This window comes from Anabrus simplex, chromosome 2 (assembly GCF_040414725.1).
Source record: "Anabrus simplex isolate iqAnaSimp1 chromosome 2, ASM4041472v1, whole genome shotgun sequence".
Classification (NCBI taxonomy): domain Eukaryota; kingdom Metazoa; phylum Arthropoda; class Insecta; order Orthoptera; family Tettigoniidae; genus Anabrus; species Anabrus simplex.
In genome coordinates, this window is record NC_090266.1 from 309087797 (window position 1) to 309109652 (window position 21856).

At 40.8% G+C, this 21856-nt stretch overlaps 1 protein-coding gene across 1 annotated transcript in view; it reads right to left on the reverse strand.

Annotated features, from left to right (window-relative positions):
- Positions 1 to 21181, reverse strand: part of LOC136864075 (neutral amino acid transporter 9) — a 276887-nt gene extending 255706 nt beyond the window's left edge. Inside the window, exon 1 of the mRNA XM_067140620.2 lies at positions 20987 to 21181. Coding sequence (XP_066996721.1) covers positions 20987 to 21102 — 116 coding nt within the window. The 5' untranslated portion in view covers positions 21103 to 21181. The remainder of the gene's footprint in view (positions 1 to 20986) is intronic.
- Between the last annotated feature and the right edge of the window lie 675 nt (positions 21182 to 21856).

The following is a 21856-nucleotide window of genomic DNA, read 5'->3' on the forward strand; positions in this document are numbered from 1 at the left end:
TTCGTTTATTCATCGAGTAAAAGTTAATAATCAAATACCTATATCCCAATAATATTGTAATTCAAGCCTCCGGCGTGGTTTTGACAGGAATTTTAGTAGACAACCTCTTATTCTCAGCATTTAAGGACACTTTTATTCTCCGTCCCGCGTAGTAGGGAAAATAATACTAATCCACCAGCGGTAAAAGTCCATATAACCACATTTCAGCTGAAAATTGTAGTGTAGATACATTGTTGTTTTTTTTTTGCTAGGGGCTTTACGTCGCACCGACACAGATAGGTCTCATGGCGACGATGGGATAGGAAAGGCCTAGGAGTTGGAAGGAAGCGGCCGTGGCCTTAATTAAGGTACAGCCCCAGCATTTGCCTGGTGTGAAAATGGGAAACCACGGAAAACCATTTTCAGGGATGCCGATAGTGGGATTCGAACCTACTATCTCCCGGATGCAAGCTCACAGCCACGCGCCTCTCTACATGCACGGCCAACTCGCCCGGTAGATAGATACATTGTAGTGTAGATACAGTACAGTTAGATAGTCCCGTATCTTGCCTGCTATATTCGTGTATTATCTTTCGTGTGTATCTATTAGAGCGTAGTACTAATAATAATTTGTCTAAGTATTTAGCTTTGTTGGTAATCTTTGAGTACAGTAGTTCTTGCAAATTTCATTTCTGTTTGTGCTTAGTAGTGACATACGGTACCGGTATCGTAATTAGGATACGTCTGAAAGTAGTTTAAAAATTACTGTAGTGTAGTGTACAGTAGTATACGAGTAATATCCTATTAGAATTTAATGTGCTTATTTTATTATTGTAAAATATTTGTGTAGTACTGGTGTAGTAGAGGTATCCGTAGAAACTCTTACTAAAATTCTGTTGTTGTAATTAGGATAGGCTTAATTGCAGTTTGGAATTGTGTAGTTCTTGTGTATTACTTTCGATATTCAATAATTAACAGCAGCTTTTGTCCTATTAGGGGTTGTAGGATAAAAAAAAAAGAGTACGACTAAGTAGTATTGTAGTCTAGTCGTATATTAATTACCTTATTGTTGTGTGATCTTTGAGTACTGGCCCAGACAATATATCCGTCCGTCCATTTATTTTTTGCGAATAAGTTATTTTATTTTTATTTTCAGTTTTTCCGTAAAGAATGGCTAAGGAGCGCGAGTGTACGAACTGTGGGTGTGGTGAGGCATTGAGGGTTATGAAGAAGGAGTTGGAGAGTTTGGGGAGATAATTAGGATTCTCACAGAAGACAGGAAGGAGGATAGGACTCCCTCAAACAATGTACAGGTTACAGTAGGTATACAAGAGGGAGGGAAAGGAAAGGGGGGAGTTGTAGAAGACAGGTGGTCTAATGTTCTAAGGGGAAGGAGATTGCAGGCTAAGGGCTCTATTCAGGATCAGAATTCAGCACAGGTGTCTGTGCGAAATCGGTACGAGTCACTCCAGGTAGAACAACAGAGGGAAGATGAGGGACAGAGAACTATTTCTGAGATGTGTGGAAGTAGGAGGAAGGGAAAAGGTAGGAAAGGGAAATGTAGAGTAGAGGATAGGAAAAGACAGGTGGAACAGGGTCATGGGAAGGAGAAAAGGGAGGAGGAAGTAGCCTCTGCAGCTATCAGGAAAGATAGGGCTGACCAGGACGGGAGGGGATCAAATGAGGTGGGTAGGGTTGAGGCTCTGGTCATGGTGGATTCCATCGTTAGACACGTGGGGAAAGTGTGTGGAGGAAAGGGAACCAGGGTAGAATGTTATCGAGGAATTAGGTTGAGGCAGATGTTGAGGAAAGGAGAAGAGAGGGAGGATGGGAAGGAGAAGATGGTAGTGTTTCACGTTGGTACCAACAACGTAAGGCAAGCTGATATAAGTACCAACATAGTTGGAGATGTGTGGGATCTGGTAAATGCAGCACGGGTGAAGTTTAAGAAAGCGGAGATTGTTATTAGTGGAATACTGTGTAGGAGTGATACTGACTGGAGGATGATTGGGGATTTAAATGAGACTATGAAGTGGGTATGTGGGAAACTGAGAGTGAAATTTCTAGATCCTAATGGGCGGGTAGGAGACAGGGATCTGCGCTCAGGTGGCCTTCACTTAAACCGCAGTGGTACATATAAATTAGGAAATTTGTTTGGAAGGGTAATAGGGAGATAAATTCAGGGAAACGAGGTGGCTTAGGGAGCGGTGATAAGGAAACTGGAAATCAAGTAGGGATGACATAAAATTGTTAGTGTTGAACTGTAGAAGTATTGTAAAGAAAGGAATAGCATTAAGTAATTTAATAGATATATATTTACCAGATATTGTAATAGGAGTTGAATCATGGCTGAGAAATGATATAATGGATGCAGAAAGTTTCTCACGGATCTGGAGTGTGTATAGTAGAGATAGGATAGGAATGGTGGGAGGGGGAGTATTCATTCTGGTGAAAGAAGAAGTTGTAAGCTACGAAAAAGTTAAAGATGAGACACATGAAATTCTAGGTGTAAGGCTCATTTCTAAAGTTAATAGGCAACTTGATATATTCGGAGTGTACAGACCGGAAAAGGGTAGCACTGACACGGATTCAGAATTATTCGATAAGATAATCAGCTATATAGGAAACGCCATGGAAAGAAATGTGATTGAAGTGGGAGATCTGAATTTACCAGACGTCAATTGGGAAGGAAATGCGAACGACAGGAAGCACGACCAACAAATGGCGAATAAGTTAATATGGGAAGGACAGCTGATTCAGAAAGTGATGAAACCAATCAGAGGGAAAAATATCCTGGATGTGGTGCTGATAAAACCAGATGAGGTCTATAGAGAAACAGAAGTAATAGATGGTATTAGTGATCATAAAGCTGTTTTTGTCGTAGTTAAAAATAAATGTGATAGAAAGGAAGGTCTTAAAAGTAGGACTATTAGGCAGTACCATATGGCTGATAAAGCAGGCATGAGGCAGTTTCTAAAAAGTACCTATGATCGGTGGAAAACGGTAAATAAAAATGTAAACAGACTCTGGGATGGGTTTAAAGAAATTGTTGAGGAATGGAAAACAGGTCTGTACCTTTAAGGGTGATAAGGAATGGTAAAGACCCACCTTCTTATAATAGAGAAAGAAAGAGACTAAGAAGGAGGTGCAGACTGGAAAGAAATAGAGTTAGAAATGACTGTGGAAGTAAGGAGAAATTGAAGGAACTTACTAGAAAATTGAATCTAGCAAAGAAGGCAGCTAAGGATAACATGATGGCAAGCATAATTGGCAGTCATACAAATTTTGGTGAAAATGGAAAGTTATGTATCGGTATTTTAAGGCAGAAACAGGTTCCAAGGAGGACATTCCAGGAATAATTAATGAACAAAGGGAGTATGTATGTGAGGATCTTCAAAAGGCAGAAGTATTCAGTCAGCAGTATGTAAGGATTGTTGGTTACAAGGATAATGTCGAGATAGAGGAGGATACTAAGGCCAAAGAAGTATTAAAATTTACATATGATAACAATGACATTTACAATAAGATACAAAAGTTGAAAACTAGAAAAGCGGCTGGAATTGATCAGATTTCTGGGGATATACTAAAGACAATGGGTTGGGATATAGTACCATATCTGAAGTACTTATTTTATTATTGTTTGGTCGGAGGAGCTATACCAGATGAATGGAGAGTTGGTATAGTAGCCCCTGTGTATAAAGGAAAGGGTGATAGACATAAAGCTGAAAATTACAGGCCAGTGAGTTTGACATGCATTGTATGTAAGCTTTGGGAAGGCATTCTTTCTGATTATATTAGACATGTTTGTGAAATTAATAACTGGTTCGATAGAAGGCAGTTCGTTTTTAGGAAAGGTTATTCCACTGAAACTCAACTTGTAGGATTCCAGCAAGATATAGCAGATATCTTGGATTCTGGAGGTCAAGTGGACTGTGTCGCGATTGACCTGTCTAAAGCATTTGATAGGGTGGATCATGAGAGACTACTGGCAAAAATGAGTGCAATTGGACTAGACAAATGTGTGACTGAATGTGTTGCTATATTTCTAGAAAATAGATCTCAGAGAATTAGATTAGGTGAAGCTTTATCTGACCCTGTAATAATTAAGAGAGGAATTCTTCAAGGCAGTATTATCGGACCTTTATGTTTTCTTATATATATAAATTATATGAGTAAAGGAGTGGAATCGGAGGTAAGGCTTTTTGCGGAAGATGTTACTCTCTATAGAGTAATAAATAATTTACAAGATTGTGAGCAACTGCAACGTGACCTCGGAAATGTTTTGAGAATGACAGCAGGCAATGGCATGTTGATAAACGGGGTTAAAAGTCAGGTTGTGAGTTTCACAAATAGGAAAAGTCCTCTCAGTTTTAATTACTGCGTTGATGGGGTGAAAGTTCCTTTTGGGGATCATTGTAAGTATCTAGGTGTTAATACAAGGAAAGATCTTCATTTGAGAAATCACATAAATGGGATTGCAAATAAAGGGTACAGATCTCTGCACATGGTTATGAGGGTGTTTAGGGGTTGTAGTAAGGATGTAAAGGAGTGGGCATATAAGTCTCTGGTAAGACCCCAACTAGTGCATGGTTCCAGTGTATGGGACCCTCACCAGGATTACCTGATTCAAGAATTGGAGAAAATCCAAAGAAAAGCAGCTCAATTTGTTCTGGGTTATTTCCGACTAAAGAGTAGCGTTACAAAAATGTTGCAATGTTTGGGCTGGGAAAAATTGAGAAAAAGAAGAAGAGCTTCTCGACTAAGTGGTATGTTCCGAGCTGTCAGCGGAGAGATGGCGTGGAATGACATTAGTAGACGAATAAGTTTGAGTGGCGTTTATAAAAGTAGGAATGATTACAATATGAAGATAAAGTTGGAATTCAAGAGGACAAACTGGGGCAAATATTCATTTATAGGAAAGGGAGTTATGGTCTGGAATAAGTTACCAAGGGAGACGTTCAATAAATTTACAGTTTCTTTGAAATAATTTAGGAAAAGGCTAGAAAAACAACAGATAGGGAATCTGCCACTTGGACGACTGCCCTAAATGCAGATCAGTATTGATTGATTGATTTAAATGTAGGAATACGTGAAGCAATACTGATTTTACGTCTGATCTTAGAGGATCGAATCAAGAAGGACAAGCCCACGTACATGGCATTCGTAGATCTAGAAAAGGCATTCGATAATGTTGATTGGACCAAGCTATTTAAGATTCTGAAGGTGATTGGGATCAGATACCGAGAACGAAGCATTATCTGCTATCTGTATAGAAATCAGTCTGCAGTAATAAGAATCGAGGGCTTTGAAAAAAAAGCGGCAATCCAGAAAGGAGTGAGGCACGGCTGTAATTTTTCCCTCCTCCTTTTCAATGTTTACATAGAACAGGCAGTAAAGGAAATCAAAGAGGAATTTGGGAAGGGAATCACAATCTAAGGAGAGGAAATAAAAACCTTGAGATTTGCCGATGATATTGTTATTTTATCTGAGACTGCAGAAGATCTTGAGAAGCTGCTGAATGGTATGGACAAAGTCTTGTGTAAGGAGTCCAAGATGAAAATAAATATGTCCAAAACAAAAGTAATGGAGTGCAGTCGAACGAAGGCAGGTGATGCAGGAAATATTAAATTAGGAAATGAAGTCTTAAAGGAAGCAAATGAATATTGATACTTGGGTAGTCAAATAATTAACGATGGCAGAAGTAAGGAGGACATAAAATGCAGATTAGCACAAGCAAGGAAGAGCTTTCTTAAGAAAAGAAATTTGCTTACTTCAAACATTGATATAGGAATTAGAAGGATGTTTTTGAAGACTTTCGTGTGGAGCGTGGCATTGTATGAAAGTGAAATATGGACGATAACTAGCTCAGAAAGAAAGAGAATAGAAGCTTTTAAAAATGTGATGTTACAGAAGAATGCTGAAGGTGAGATGGATAGATCAGATCACGAATGGGGAGATACTGAATCGAATTGGCGAGAGGAGATCGATTTGGCTAAATTTGACAAGAAGAAGGGATAGAATGATAGGACACATTTTAAGACACGCAGGACTTGTTCAGTTGGGTTGGTTTCTTTTTTTTTTTTTTTTTTTTTTTTTTTTTTTTTTTGCTAGGGGCTTTACGTCGCACCGACACAGATAGGTCTTATGGCGACGATGGGATAGGAAAGGCCTAGGAGTTGGAAGGAAGCGGCCGTGGCCTTAATTACGGTACAGCCCCAGCATTTGCCTGGTGTGAAAATGGGAAACCACGGAAAACCATCTTCAGGGCTGCCGATAGTGGGATTCGAACCTACTATCTCCCGGATGCAAGCTCACAGCCGCGCGCCTCAACGCGCACGGCCAACTCGCCCGGTCAGTTGGTTTTTGAAGGAAGTGTAGGTGGTAAGAACGGTAAGGGTAGACCAAGGTATGAATATGACAGGCAGATTATAGCATATGTAGGATGCAATAGTTACGTAGAAATGAAAAGGTTTGCACAGGATAGGGTGGCATGGCGAACTGCATCAAACCAGTCTATGGACTGATGACTCAAACAGCAGCAACAACAACAACAATAATAATAATATTAATAATAACGATAATAATAATAATAATAATAATAATAATAATAATAATAATAATAATAATAAACAAAATGGAAGTCACAGAAATGAAACCATGTACCCATAACTTTCTCTGCATCTCGAAATTTTTCTAATTACTGAGTCTGGAGACGTTCAAAATCCATATGCAGCCGAACAGCACGTGCGTGTCCATATAATCTACAAAAACAAAGCTGTCAGAATGACCTCGGCCAAGACAGGAGAGCGGAAGAGAGTAGGACAGATGACACAAACGAACTTGCTCATATCTTGTGGAGATAATGTAACTACTGTAGCTGAGGAGCCTTTGATCTCTGCTGTCGGGAACATTTGAAATTTTATTTTTAATTCTTGATATGTTTGGTGGAGAAATGATACATGAATATAGAACACCCATGGTAATCTTGAAGTGAAAACGGGAAGTACTTGACTTACGACTGGGTGAGTAGGCTGCACGGTACAGGTCGTATAGCATTAAGCTTAACTTTCGACAACCCCGAAAATGATTTTCTGTGCCTTCCCAGTTTCATACCAGGCAATACTAGGGTTGTACATTAAGAGGGATATGGAAGTCAAGTACGAATGACATAAAAATGTTACTGTAGAAGTATTGTAAAGAAAGAAATAGAATTAAGTAATTTAATAGATATATATTTACCAGATGTTGTAAAAGGAGTTGAATCATGGCTGAGAAATGATATAACGGATGCAGAAATTTTTCTCACAGAACAAGAGTGTGTATCGTAGAAATAGGATAGGAATGGTGGTAGGGGGAATATTCATTCTGGTGAAGCAAGAATTTGTAAGCTACGAACAAGTTAAAGATGACAAACATCAAATTCTAGGTGTAAGGTTCATCTCTACAGATAATAGGCAACTTGATATCTTTGGAGTGTACTGACCAGGAAAGGGTTGCGCTGACGCTGATTCAGAGTTACCGGTATTTGATAAGATAATCAGCTATGTGGGAAACGATACGGAAAGGAATGTGATTGTAGCGGGTGATCTCAATTTACCAAATGTCAATTGGGAAGGTAATGCAAACGACAGGAAGCATGACCAACAAGTGGCAAATAAGTTAATATGGAAAGGACAGCTGATTCAGGAAGTGATGGAACCAACCAAAGGGAAAAATATCCTGGACGTGGTGCTGGTAAAACCAGATGAGCTCTATAGAGAAACCGAAGTAACAGATGGTATTAGTGATCATGCAACTGTTTTTTTCGTAGTTGAAAATAATGTGATAGAAAGGAAGGTCTTAAAAGTAGGACTATTGGGCTGTATAATATGGCTGATAAAGCAGGCATGAGGTAGTTAAAAAAAGTAACTATGATTGGTGGAAAACAGTAAATAAAAATGTAAACAGACCCTGGGATGGGTTCAAAGCAATTGTTGAGGTATGTAAAAACAGATTTGTATCTTTAAAGGTGGTAAGGAATGGTAAAGACCCACTTTATATATATTAGAGAAATAAAGAGACTAAGAAGGAGGTGCAGATTGGAAAGAAATAGAGTTAGAAATGGCTGTGGAACTAAGAAAAAATTGAAGGAACTTACTAGGAAATTGCATCTAACAAAGAAGTCAGCTAAGGATAACATGATGACAAGCATAATTTTCAGTCATATAAAATTTGATGAAAAATGGAAGGGTATGTTTAGGTACGTTAAGACAGAAACAGGTTCCAAGAAGGACATTCCAGGAATCATTAATGAACAAGGGGAGTATGTATGGTAGGATCTTCAAAAGGCAGAATTATTCAGTCAGCGATATGTAAAGATTGTTGGTTAAAAGGATAATGTCGAGATAGAGGAGGTGACTAATTCTAAGGAAGTATTAAAATTTACATATGATAACAATGACATTTAAAATAAGATACAAAAGTTAAAATCTAGAAAAGTGGCTGGAATTTATAGGGATATACTAAAGGCCATGGGTTGGGATATAGTACCGTATCTGAAGTACTTAATTGATTATTGTTTGCATGAAGGAGCTATACCAAACGAATGGGGAGTTGCTATAGTAGCCCTACGTATAAGGAAAGGGTGATACACATAAAGTTGAAAATTACAGGTCAGTAAATTTGACATGCTTTGCATCTATGCTTTGGGAAGTCATTCTTCCTGATTATATTATATTATATTATATTATATTATATTATATTATATTATATTATATTATATTATATTATATTATATTATATTGCGCAATTTATAACTGGTTCGATAGAAGGCAGTTCGGGTTTAGGAAAGGTTATTCCACTGAAGCTCAACTTGTAGGATTCCAGCAAGATATAACATATATCTTGGATTCAGGAGGTCAAATGGACTGTATCGCGAATGACCTCTCTAAAGCATTTGATAGGGGGATCATGGGAGACTACTGGGAAAAATGAGTGCAATTGGACTAGACGAAAGAGTGACTGAATGAGTTGCTATATTTCCAGAAAATTGATCTCATAAAATTAGAGTAGGCGAAGTTTTACCTGACCCAGTAATAATGAAGAGGGGGATCCTTCAAGGCAGTGTTGGACCTTTATTTGTTCTTATATTTATAAATTATATGAGTAAAGAAGCGGATCACTGATAAGGTTTTTGCGGATGATGTCGTTCTATATAGAGTAGACCTAATAAAAAAGTTGCAAGATTGTGAGCAAGTGCAAAATGACCTCGATAATGTTGTGAGATGGACAGCAGGAGTGGTATGATGATAAACGGGGTTAAAAGTCAGGTTGTGAGTTTCACAAATAGGAAATGTCCTCTCAATTTTACTTACTGCGTTGATGGGGAGAAAGTTCCGTATGGCTTCTGTAAGTACCTAGGTGTTTATGTAAGGAAAGGTCTTCATTGGTGTAATCACATAACTGGGATTGTAAATAAAGGGTACAGATCTGTGCACATGGTTATGAGGGTGTTTAGGAGTTGTAATAAGGATGTAAATGAGAGGGCGTCTCTGGTAAGACCCCAACTAGAGTATGGTTTAGTGTATGGAACCCTCACCAGGATTACTTGATTCAAGAACTGGAAAGAATACAAAGAAAAGCAGCTCGATTTGTTCTGGGTGATTTCCGACTAAAGAGTAGCGTTACAGAAATGTTGCAAAGTTTGGGCTGGGAAGACTTGGGAGAAAGAAGACGAGCTGCTCGACTAAAGATCGACTACACTTTTATAGATTGTTATGCCTTTCAGCGTTCAGCGTTCAGTCTGCAAGCCTCTGTGAATTTACTAAACGTTGCCACAATCCTCGATTGGCAACTAGTGTTGTGGCCTCATTTAGTTCTATACCTCTTATCTTTAAATCGTTAGAAACCGAGTCTAACCATCGTCGTCTTGGTCTACCTCTACTTCTCTTACCCTCCATAACAGAGTCCATTATTCTCATAGGTAACCTATCCTCCACCATTCGCCTCACATGACCCCACCACCGAAGCCGGTTTATGCGTACAGCTTCATCCATCGAGTTCAATCCTAAATTAGCCCTTATCTCCTCATTCCGAGTACCATCCTGCCATTGTTCCCACCTCTTTGTACCAGCAATCATTCTTGCTACTTTCATGTCTGTTACTTCTAACTTATGAATAACATACCCTGAGTCCACCCAGCTTTCGCTCCCGTAAAGCAAAGTTGGTCTGAAATCAGACCGATGTAAAGATAGTTTCGTCTGGGAGCTGACTTCCTTCTTATAGAATACTGTTGATCGCAACTGCGAGCTCACTGCATTAGCTTTACGACACCTTGATTCAATCTCACTTACTATATTACCATCCTGGGAGAACACACGACCTAAATACTTGAAATTATCGACCTGTTCTAGCTTTGTATCACCAATCTGACATTCAATTCTGTTGAATTTCTTACCTACTGACATCAATTTTGTCTTCGAGAGGCTAATTTTCATACCATACTCATTGCACCTATTTTCAAGTTCCAAGATATTAGACTGCAGGCTTTCGGCACAATCTGCCATTAAGACCAAGTCGGCAGCATAGGCCAGACTGCTTATTGCATTTCCACCTAATTGAATCCCTCCCTGCCATTTTTTACCTTTCAGCAGATGATCCATGTAAACTACGAACAGCAAAGGTGAAAGATTATAGCCTTGTATAACCCCTGTAAGTACCCTGAACCAAGAACTCATTCGACCATCAATTCTCACTGAAGCCCAATTGTCAACATAAATACCTTTGATTGATTTTAATAATCTACATTTAATTCCATAGTCCCCAAGTATGGCGAACATCTTTTCCCTCGGTACCCTGTCATATGCTTTCTCTAGATCTACGAAACATAAACACAACTGCCTATTCCTCTCGTAGCATTTTTCAATTACCTGGCGCATACTGAAGATCTGATCCTGACAGCCTCTCAGTGGTCTGAAACCACACTGGGTTTCATCCAACTTCCTCTCAACGACTGATCGCACCCTCGCTTCCAAGATGCCAGTGAATACTTTGCCTGGTATACTAATCAATGAGATGCCTCGATAGTTGTTGCAATCCTTCCTGTTCCCTTGCTTATAGATAGGTGCAATTACTGCTTTTGTCCAATCTGAAGGTACCTTACCAACACTCCACGCTAATTTTACTACTCTGTGAAGCTATTTTATCCCTGCCTTCCCACTATACATCACCATTCCAGGTCTAATTTCATCTATTCCTGCTGCTTTATGACAATGGAGTTTATTTATCATCCTTTCCACTTCCTCTAGCATAATTTCACCAACATCATTTTCCTCCTCCTCATGAGCTTGGCTGTTCGCAACACCATCAGGATGATTTCCTTTAACATTGAGAAGATGTTCAAAATATTCCCTCCACCTCTCCAGTGATTCCCTGGGATCTATTATGAGTTCACCTGAATTACTCAAAACAACTCTCGCATTGAAATCGCCCATTAGTACTATTCTATCCTTGCTGTTGACCCTGACCACGATGTCACTCTATGCTTCATAAAACTTGTCAACTTCATCCTCATCTGCACCCTCACATGGTGAATACACGGACACAATTCTAGTCCTAATTCCTCCAACTGACAAATCTACCCACATCATTCGCTCATTTACGTGCCTAACAGAAACTATGTTGCGTGCAATGGTATTCCTGATAAAGAGCCCTACCCCAGACTCTGCCCTTCCCTTTCTAACACCCGTCAAGTACACTTTATAATCTCCTATCTCTTCCTCGTTATCTTCCCTTACCCGAATATCACTTACTCCTAGCACATCCAAATGCATCCTCTTTGCTGACTCAGCCAGTTCTACTTTTTTTCTTCCATAAGCCCCATTAATGTTGATAGCTCCCCATCGAATTCCATTTCGTTCGCCAAGTTGTTTCCAAGGAGTCCCTCGCCTGTCAAATGGGAGTGGGACTCCGTTACTCCCATAGGTCCGAGGTTTGCTTAAAATGTTAATATTAATAATAATAATTCGAGCTCGATATTGGCATTATTTACCCATGGGTTAAAAATCTTGCTTTCAAGTTATATCAGTCTATTACACTTGCGTCATCCTCCACCACAATAACACGCAGTTACCTACACATGGCAGATGCCGCCCAGCCTCATCGGAGGGTCTGCCTTACAAGGGCTGCAGTGCCTGAAATACAGTCTGAAACACAGCAGTGCACCATTTTTATCACTTCATTCACATTCCCATTTTGTGCACGAAATGTAAATTACACGGCATAAGATTTATCACAGTATTGATAGTAATAATAATTTCGTGCAGAATCTTAGGAAGGGAGGGAAAAAGAATTGCCTTCGTTCGACTGCACTCCATTACTTTTGTTTTGGACATATTTATTTTCATCTTGGACTCCTTACACAAGACTTTGTCCATACCATTCAGCAGCTTCTCAAGATCTTCTGCAGTCTCAGATAAAATAACAATATCATCGGCAAATCTCAAGGTTTTTATTTCCTCTCCTTAGATTGTGATTCCCTTCCCAAATTCCTCTTTGATTTCCTTTACTGCCTGTTCTATGTAAACATTGAAAAGGAGGAGGGAAAGGGTGATGGGTAAATGTGGGGAAGATATGGAAGCTAATGGGAATGGGAAGCGTTTGCTGGACTTCTGTGCTAGTATGGGTTTAGCAGTTACGAATACATTCTTCAAGTATAAGGCTATTCACCGCTACACATGGGAGGCTAGGGGTACCAGATCCATAATAGACTATATCTTAACAGACTTAGAATTCAGGAAAAATTACAGCCGTGCCTCACTCCTTTCTGGATTGCCGCTTTTTTTTCAAAGCCCTCGATTCTTATTACTGCAGACTGATTTCTATACAGATAGCAGATAATGCTTCGTTCTCGGTATCTGATCCCAATCACCTTCAGAATCTTGCAGCTTGACCTAGCCTCTCCAGGTTGTTACCAAAATCTTCCCATGACTTCTTTTTGGATTCAACAACTATTTGTTTCGCTCTGTTTCTTTCAACTACGTACAAATCCCTCTCTGCCTCGGCCCTTGTTTGGAGCCATTTCTGATAAGCCTTCTTTTTACGTTTACAAGCTGCTCTCACTTCATCATTCCACCAAGATGTTCGCCTTTTCCCATCTTTACGCACAGTTGTTCCTAGACATTCCCTTGCTCTTTCTACTACAGCATCCCTGTATGCCACCCATTCACTTTCTATATCCTGAACCTGCTTACTGTCTACTGTTTGAAACTTCTCACTAATCATATCCATGTACTTCTGTCTAATTTCCTCGTCCTGGAGATTTTCTACCCTTATTCGTTTGCAGACAGATTTCACTTTCTATACCCTAGGTCTAGAGATACCTAGTTAACTAAAGATCAGATAGGTGTCTGAGTCATCGAAAAATCCGCGAAAAACTCGTACATTCCTAACAGTTTAAATCCCGGTCACTCCATGTGACATTCGTGCTGGACAAAAAGGAGGCGGGACAGGTTTTTCTCCGGATACTCCGGTTTTCCCTGTCATCATTCATTCCAGCAACACTCTCAATTATCATTTCATAGCATTTATCACTCATTAATAAAATCACCTTGGGAGTGGCGACCCCATTGTAATAACAGCCTCTATATGTTTCATTCATTACATCCCTGACCCGGTCAATGACTGGAAAACAGGTTGTAGGTTTTCACTATAATATCTATCATTTAGTATAGGATAACTGTATTGTCCAAAAATGTCAACAATGTCTGTAGTCAATAATGTCTAGCACTGCGAAATCTTCATATTAATTATGTAAAGTCCAATTCTCCACAGTCTGTAACTCTACTTCTGTATCATGTATTCCACACTAAAATCCAATAAAGCACCTACCCAAGAGGCCATTTACTTCCTCCTTCCTCTCCATCACATCACTTCTCTGCTTACCCACCTCATAAATCCTTCACTCCTTCTTCAACCCGCCCAAAATTCCCAGAGAGAGGGCATTACCTTTTAGATAGCCCGTTCCTCCCCCTTCGAGAGGGGAATGAAAAAATTTAGATTAAACGTCTCCAGATTTTATGGAGATTTTAAGAGACCACAGAGCGTCAGAACTTTGCCTTGGAAAGGATCTCTTTAATGTATCAGTAACTCAGCTGACAACAGCCTCTCGCATTCAAGCACCCGTAAATGGAGGTTTAACGCCGCACTAATTCAGGCAGGTTGCTTGGTGACGATAGCATAAGAAAGAGCCAGGGCTGGGAGAGAAGCTACTGTGGCCTTAGCCGATAGTGGGGTTCGAATGCAAGCTAACAGCTACACGACTTGAACTGTGCGGCTAACTTGCTTGGTGACCCATAAATGCTAACCGGCTGTACCGAGATTCTATTTGAAATCTTAAATATAGAAATCAGGCCCCTCACCAGCAATACTATTCACCCGGTGAAGGAAAAATAAGAAAAACAACTGAGGAAATGAATTTCGCATAGGTCTTCTCCTAGTTGCTCCAGGGAGCAGGCGCTGCTTGCCCCGCTCGTGTCGGCTAATACCGGGAGAAAACGAAGCAGGAGATAGGCTTCATGTACACAGAGGCGATACGCGCAGTGACCGTACTGAGACAATGCTAACATACGAATTAGTTTTGTATATTATTTTTTTTTGGTAGGGGCTTTACGTCGCACCGACACAGATAGATCTTACGGCGACGATGGGGTAGGAAAGGCCTGGGAGTTGGAAGGAAGCGGCCGTGGCCTTAATTAAGGTACAGCCCCAGCATGTGCCTGGTGTAAAAATGGGAAACCACGGAAAACCATCTTCAGGGCTGCCGACAGTGGGATTCGAACCTACTATCTACCGACACGAAGTTGACGTATTTGAGCACCTTTAAATGCCACCAGACTGAACCAGGATTGAACATGCCATGTTTGGGTCAGAAGGCCAGCGCCTCAACCGTATTATTATTATTATTATTATTATTATTATTATTATTATTATTATTATTATTATTATTATTATTATTATTATTATTATTATTATTATTATTATTATTATTATTATTTGGAGTAGGGATCATGAGGAACGACCGGATTCAGATCAGAGATCATAACAGGGCAAAAAAGAAAATAATTCATAGACAAATTATAGTATTCCATTATACGAGTAATATTTCCTGAAGAAATCTATTTAATTACGTTTACACCCAAGATTTTGGGACACTTGTCATATTTGGTTAATGAAAAAAGAGTTTGTCCGCCTCTGTGGTGTAGTGGTTAGTGTGATTAGCTGCCACACTCGGAGGCCCGGGTTCGATTCCCAGCTCTGCCACAAAATTTTTGAAAAGTGGTACAAGGGCTGGAACGGGGTCCACTCAGCCTCGGGAGGTCAACTGAGTAGAGGTGGGTTCGATTCCCACCTCAGCCATCCTCGAAGTGGTTTTCCGTGGTTTCCCTATTTCTCCTCCAGGCAAATGCTGGGATGGTACCTAACTTAAGGCCACGGCCGCTTCCTTCCCTCTTCATTGTCTATCCCTTCCAATCTTCCCATCCCCCCACAAGACCCCTGTTCAGCATAGGAGGTGAGGCCGCCTGGGCGATGTACTGGTCATCCTCCCCAGTTTCATCCTCCGACCGAGAGTCTGACGCTCCAGGACACTGCCCTTGAGGCGGTAGAAGTGGGATCCCTGGCTGAGTCCGAGGGGAAAACCGACCCTGGAGGGTAAACCGATAACGAACGAACGAAAAAAGAGTTTCCTTTTTAAAGAAACACAAATTTCAACAAATGTTTTGTTTTACTGGACTATCTTCCATTGTGAATGAAAGCTTATGTTGACTGTGCTTGAACGTGAAATACAGCGATAGTAAGATAGTGTACACAATCACGGAGCTTCTGTATGCATGACATCACGGACTTCCACTAATTTCCACGCTAAGCTGCTCCTATTCCACCAAAAACACCGAGCAGGCCGACTCGGAATGCATTTCGCTCTTAGTTGACGATACCTGGTCTGCGAGTCAGTTCGATACGATACTGAAGCACTAGCCCACATGTAGAATCCTGCCATTGCTGTGTATCTTTCCGCTAAATGTGAATGTTTAAATATACTGTATGTATCTTGTTTTTTAACTCAAGGACATCGGCCAGTTGCCAGATAATAATAATAATAATAATAATAATAATAATAATAATAATAATAATAATAATAATATATTACGTCCCACTAATTACTTTTGTGGTTTCCGGAGAGGCCGAAGTGCCGGAATTCTGTCCCACATGAGTTCTTTTGCGTACCAGTAAATCAACCAATACGAGGCTGACATATTTGAGCACCTTCAAATACCACTAGACTGAGCTGGGATCGAATCCGCGAACTTGAGTTAAGGAAGGGCAGCGCGTCTACCGTCTGAGCCACTCAGCCTGCCAAAGATGCAGAAGTATCCAACTTATACTCGACTTCTAAACCTTTTTAAAAATTGCTTTAGGCCTACGTCGCACCGACACATTTGGCGACGATAGGATAGGAAAGGGTTAGGAGTGGGACGGAAGCGGCTGTGGCCTTAATTACGGTACAGACCCGGCACTTGCCTGGTGTGAAAATGGAAAACCACGGAAAACCATATTAAAGGCTGCTGACAATGGGTTGGAACCCATTATCTCCCGAATGCAAGCTCACAGCTGCGCGTCTCTAAACGCATGGCCAACTCGCACGGTAACTTCAATACCTTATTAAGTTTTTAGAGACACAGACGTTTCTCTTTCTGACAAATTGTTCCCTGTCAGTGACAATCTCATGATCTAACTCCAGAGAGGTCAACTATCCTCTTTGAGTATTCAAAATCGTTAGTCACGTGGTTTGCTCCTCTGCCCCTTTCTATGGCAATCATCTTAATCATTATTCGTATTTAAGTCAATATTTGAACAGTTTTTAAAGTGTTGCTGTCTCTCTGACTCGTGCAGTCGTAACAATCTACTAGCATGGCTCATCTTATATGAGCTAGACGCGCCAGACCAGTAACCGAGGGCTCAAATTCCCGCACTGTGAGCCTAAATCCTTGATTTCTTTTATTCGCATCCAATCAATCAATCAATCAATCAATCAATCAATCAATCAATCAATCAATCAATCAATCAATCAATCAATCAATCAATCAATCAATCAATCAATCAATCAATCAATCACTACTGATCTGCATTTAGGGCAGTCACCCAGGTGGCAGATTCCCTAACTGTTGTTTTCCTAGCCCTCTCTTAAATGATTGCAAAGAAATTTTAAATTTATTGAACATCTCCCTTGGTAAGTTATTCCAATCCCTAACTCCCCTTCCTATAAACGAATATTTGCCCCAATTTGTCCTCTTGAATTCCAACTTTATCTTCATATTGTGATCTTTCCTACTTTTACAGACACCATCCAAACTTATTCGTCTACTGATGTCCTCCCACGCATCTCTCCACTGACAGCTCGGAACATACCACTTAGTCGAGCAGCTCGTCTCCTTTCTCCCAAGTCTTCCCAGCCCAAACTTTGCAACATTTTTGTAACGTCCAAATGTAATGTCCAAATAGTGTCCTGTTTTAAATCCAGAAACATCGATACCAACGTTGTCCCAGAAATAATTACGATAATATTATGCTGTAACTAGCCCTGAAAGAACTAAATATATTAACGAAATTCAGCAACAATGAAGAAATTTCAAAAATAACAGAAAATCAAATGATGTAAGACTAATGCCCGGCTCCTCGACTGAATGGTCAGCATAGTGGCCTTTGGTCCAGAGGGCCCTGGATTCGATTCCCGATCGGGAAGGGAATTTTAACTGCACGTGGCTAATTCCACTAGGTAGTAGAAGACTGTTGTTTGTATTAATATTAATATGCATCTCTTCATCTACATACAACACATCACAACAAAAAACAACACAGAACAACACAACCCCACCACAGAAACACGCAATGGCGAATACTGTTATAGGGTTGACATCAGGAAGGGCATCCGACCGTAAAACAGTCAGATCCCGACACAATACTCACGGCAAGAAACTGGGAGAAAGGATAGGAATAAAAAGAGATAATATAGGACTGGTTATGATGAAAAAGTAGAAAGAATGAAATGCATTTTAGTAATACATTTAACGGTAAAGGAGATTTTCTGAAGCAGAATCACGCATAATTTCTCTCAGCTAGCGATTTGCGTCGGAGTAATACATACAGTTTTCCGAGACGTTGGGATGAGAAAGGGAAGTACTAAGACGGTATCAGTCGTGGACTTCGTGCTATGAACATGGACATCCGCAGCCACGGCACTTAACGCCCTTGAAAGGGCCTTGGCTGCCCGAAAGCCTGCAGATTACGTGGAGTCGTGTGGTCAACACGACGCATCCTTTCGGCCGTTATTCTGGGCTTTCGAAACCGGGGCTGCCATCTCACCATCAGAGAGCTCCTCAGTTCTAATCACGTAGGCTGAGTGGACCTCGAACCAGCCCTCAGGTCGAGACAAAAATCCCTGACCTGGCCGTGAATCGAACCCGAGGCCTCCGGGCGAGAGGCCGGCACGCTACCCCGACACCACGGGGCCGGCAGAGTTCTACCCTACCATCTCCCAAATGTAAGTTTCGTACCGCGTAGGCAACTCAGTCGGTCACTTACAATGTGTTCATATTTAATTTCTGAATATACTGAATACTCCAAATGACTGGCGGGAGATTCAACCCGTGATACTCAATTCATAAGCTCCAGCAGATCACACTCCTATTACTTGGCCTGTTTATTCAGACAGAACAGGAAATAAGTTTACCTGAGCATCTTCGAAAATAGCCTGGAACTACGGCCGTATTTACGCACCGGGCTGAGTGCCTCAGACGGTTGAGGCGCTGGCCTCCTCATCCAACTTGTCAGGTTCGATCCTGGCTCAGTCCAGTGGTATTTGAAGGTGCTCAAATACGTCAGCCTCGTGTCGGTACGTACTGGCACGTATAAGAAATCCTGCGGGACAAAATTCTGGCACTTCGGCATCTCCAAAAACCGTAAAAGTAGTTAGTGCGACGTAAAGCAAATGACGTTATTATTATTATTATTCGTATTTACGCATGGGCCAAAATGGGCCAAGACCCGAGGCGGCAAAATTTTGGGAGGGAGGAACAATATTTTTCAAGTCGAGAATTTATATTATTCCATAAGTAAGAAATGTATAAATTTAATATTTGTGCTCATGACAATAGCTTTCATTAGAGTCTTTAATTAATTAAACAACGTGTTAACTTCAAATAGTGTTTCGGCGCAGGTCATATTACATCAAAGGCAAGTAACACCTATTTTACGAATTTTGATTCGACAAAACGGTTCCAAATATTTATACACATATGTTGCGTTCACTCAGCCGAACGTTCATTTTTCTTCATTAAGGTAAGGGTTATTCTGCCCGAAGGCTGGTCCGAACCTCCGCAGAGGTGTTCCTGAGCCGGAGTTTACGTGCGTTAGGGTGACCTGTTCCTTTCCGCTTCTCCATTCCCTTACCCCCCACCAACAGCGCGTGGCAACCCATCCAACTCCTGACCACGCCCAACGTTGCTTAACTTCGGAGATCTCACGGGATCCGGTGTTTCAACACGGCTACGGCCGTTGGCATTTTTCTTCATTGCGACGAATCAAAACATATCTTCTTTCTTCCCTTTCTAAGGAAAAGTTACACCGAACGAGTGACTGCATGGTTTGAGTCATGCAGCTGCTAGCATACAGTGGGTTCGAACTCCTAGCCGTCGTAATATCCATCTGTGTTGATGCGACGTAAAGGAAATTGTAAAGAGAAAAAAAAGAATTAAAAAAAGAGGAAAGTTTACTGGACTTTTCTTTGCATTGAGAGTGAACTCTTAAAATCCACGGGCTATGATTATATGATCGGCGCTTTTGTCCAAAAGAAGTGCGAGGAAAACCTCTTCATCAGTGACCCCATATCGATAAGTGAAACCAACCCCAGCCTTTGTCGACTTTTGAAATGTTATGCACCGAGCTCGATAGCTGCAGTCGCTTAAGTGCGGCCAGTATCCAGTAATCGGGAGATCGTGGGTTCGAGCCCCACTGTCGGCAGCCCTGAAGATGGTTTTCCGTGGTTTCCCATTTTCACACCAGGCAAATGCCGGGGCTGTACCTTAACTAAGGCCACGGCCGCTTCCTTCCAATTCCTAGGCCTTACCTATCCCATCGTCGCCGTAAGACATATCTGTGTCGGTGCGATGTAAAGCAAATAGCAAAAAAAAAAAAAAAAGAAATGTTATGCATTGCTGTAATGTTTTTAATCTGTATATTAATTGTTGATTTCATTGTCTTCTTTTCGATTGTTTTCACACACATATCGGCAATTTCGTAGGGAGGGTGGGGGTGATGTAAACGGGCATTTTGTTAATGACCCGGGAGGCAAAAATGTTTAATACAGTCGTACGTGGTGCAGTAATCACGAATGGGTTTTAGTGTATACAGAGTGGCGCAGAAGTCATGGATGGATATGAACAATTTATATTTTCGATTTCAAAATTCCTAATGTTTCTGCCTCAAACATTAAATACATGCTTTGGAAATGTGTGCTCACTGCTTACTTGTGAAAAATTGTGTGTTTCAAGAGACCCCCATTTTTTTCCTCACGAATACGGACTATTTTAGAACAATCTTCGTGAGTTTGTAAAAACTTTCTGGCTGTAACGCATCGATTTTTGCTGAAATATTGTTTTTGAGCTTCTGACCGTATCCCAAAAGAAAGTAATCCGGCGCAGTAAAATTTGGGGATATGAGAATAATCGATTGTTCATGTACAAAGTAAAGTTCACTGAGTTTGGGTCACTGTTCGATGTTCAACTTCCCCACGGTTAATTTCCCGAATGTCTTTTAAATAAAGGACTGCAAAAGGAAAAGAGAATGGCATTGTAAAGCCAAAAGTTATGAGGCATTTGAACACATGCGTGACTTACTCGTCACCCGGTACATCCTTTCTAGTGTTGTGAACATAACAGCGGACCCTAGAATACTTCATATGAAGTTCCGTACATACCCGAAGCTGCGCTGGCTGGTGTCAGACGATAGCAGAGGGTGTGATTCGCCATCGGAGTCGGTCTGTTCGGTGGAAGATCTCCAGCCATAGTTCTTGGGTTCCAGTTTGTCCAGCATAGTGACACCAGCAGGCTCTCGGCAGACACGAGCGAGCTGAAGACACTAGCAGCAAATGAACATTATATCCGTTGCGAGTATCCAGTAAGACTGAGACCGTGGCTTCGTCAGTGGTCGCTCTCGCCACCGCCGCTCTAGCTCCGCCCATGTCATAGGTCACTCTGTAAGCTCTTGTGGCGCTGATACTCTCAGATAAAACTGAAGGTAACATATTGATATCCATCTAAAATAAAACTACCATTGTTACCATTGAATCCGGAGATAGCATGAATGCATATATACTGAACCCTCAACGGCGTCGGAGGCATGTATTCGTAGATTATTGTAGTCTCGGGGAGTTTACGAGTTCTTCTCTCACTTGCTGGCGTGATCGACGGAGAACAAGGAAAGCCGAGCTACTATAAATTCAAGGCAAGAGTAGTATGACTCAGATGTTTTGTACCAGAAAGATAAAAGAAATATGATAAACGACGAAAACCAGAAAATTATAAAACAACAATTTTGAACCAATTAAAAATAATTTAATTAACAACCGCACGGCTAACTCATAATATCTAGATCCATTGCCTGATGGGCTGCGTGGATCAAAATCATCATTTTGAAAGTAGTAACAACAAAATAAATATCTGAAAGTCGTAACTTTAGGCTTCCATACCAGTGGCGGCGCGTGGATAAAACGTCTGGGGGTTCCCTGCTGTGGAAAATAACGTGTTCAGATTATTATTGTTGATGTTTACATAGCTGTAAAGTAGTG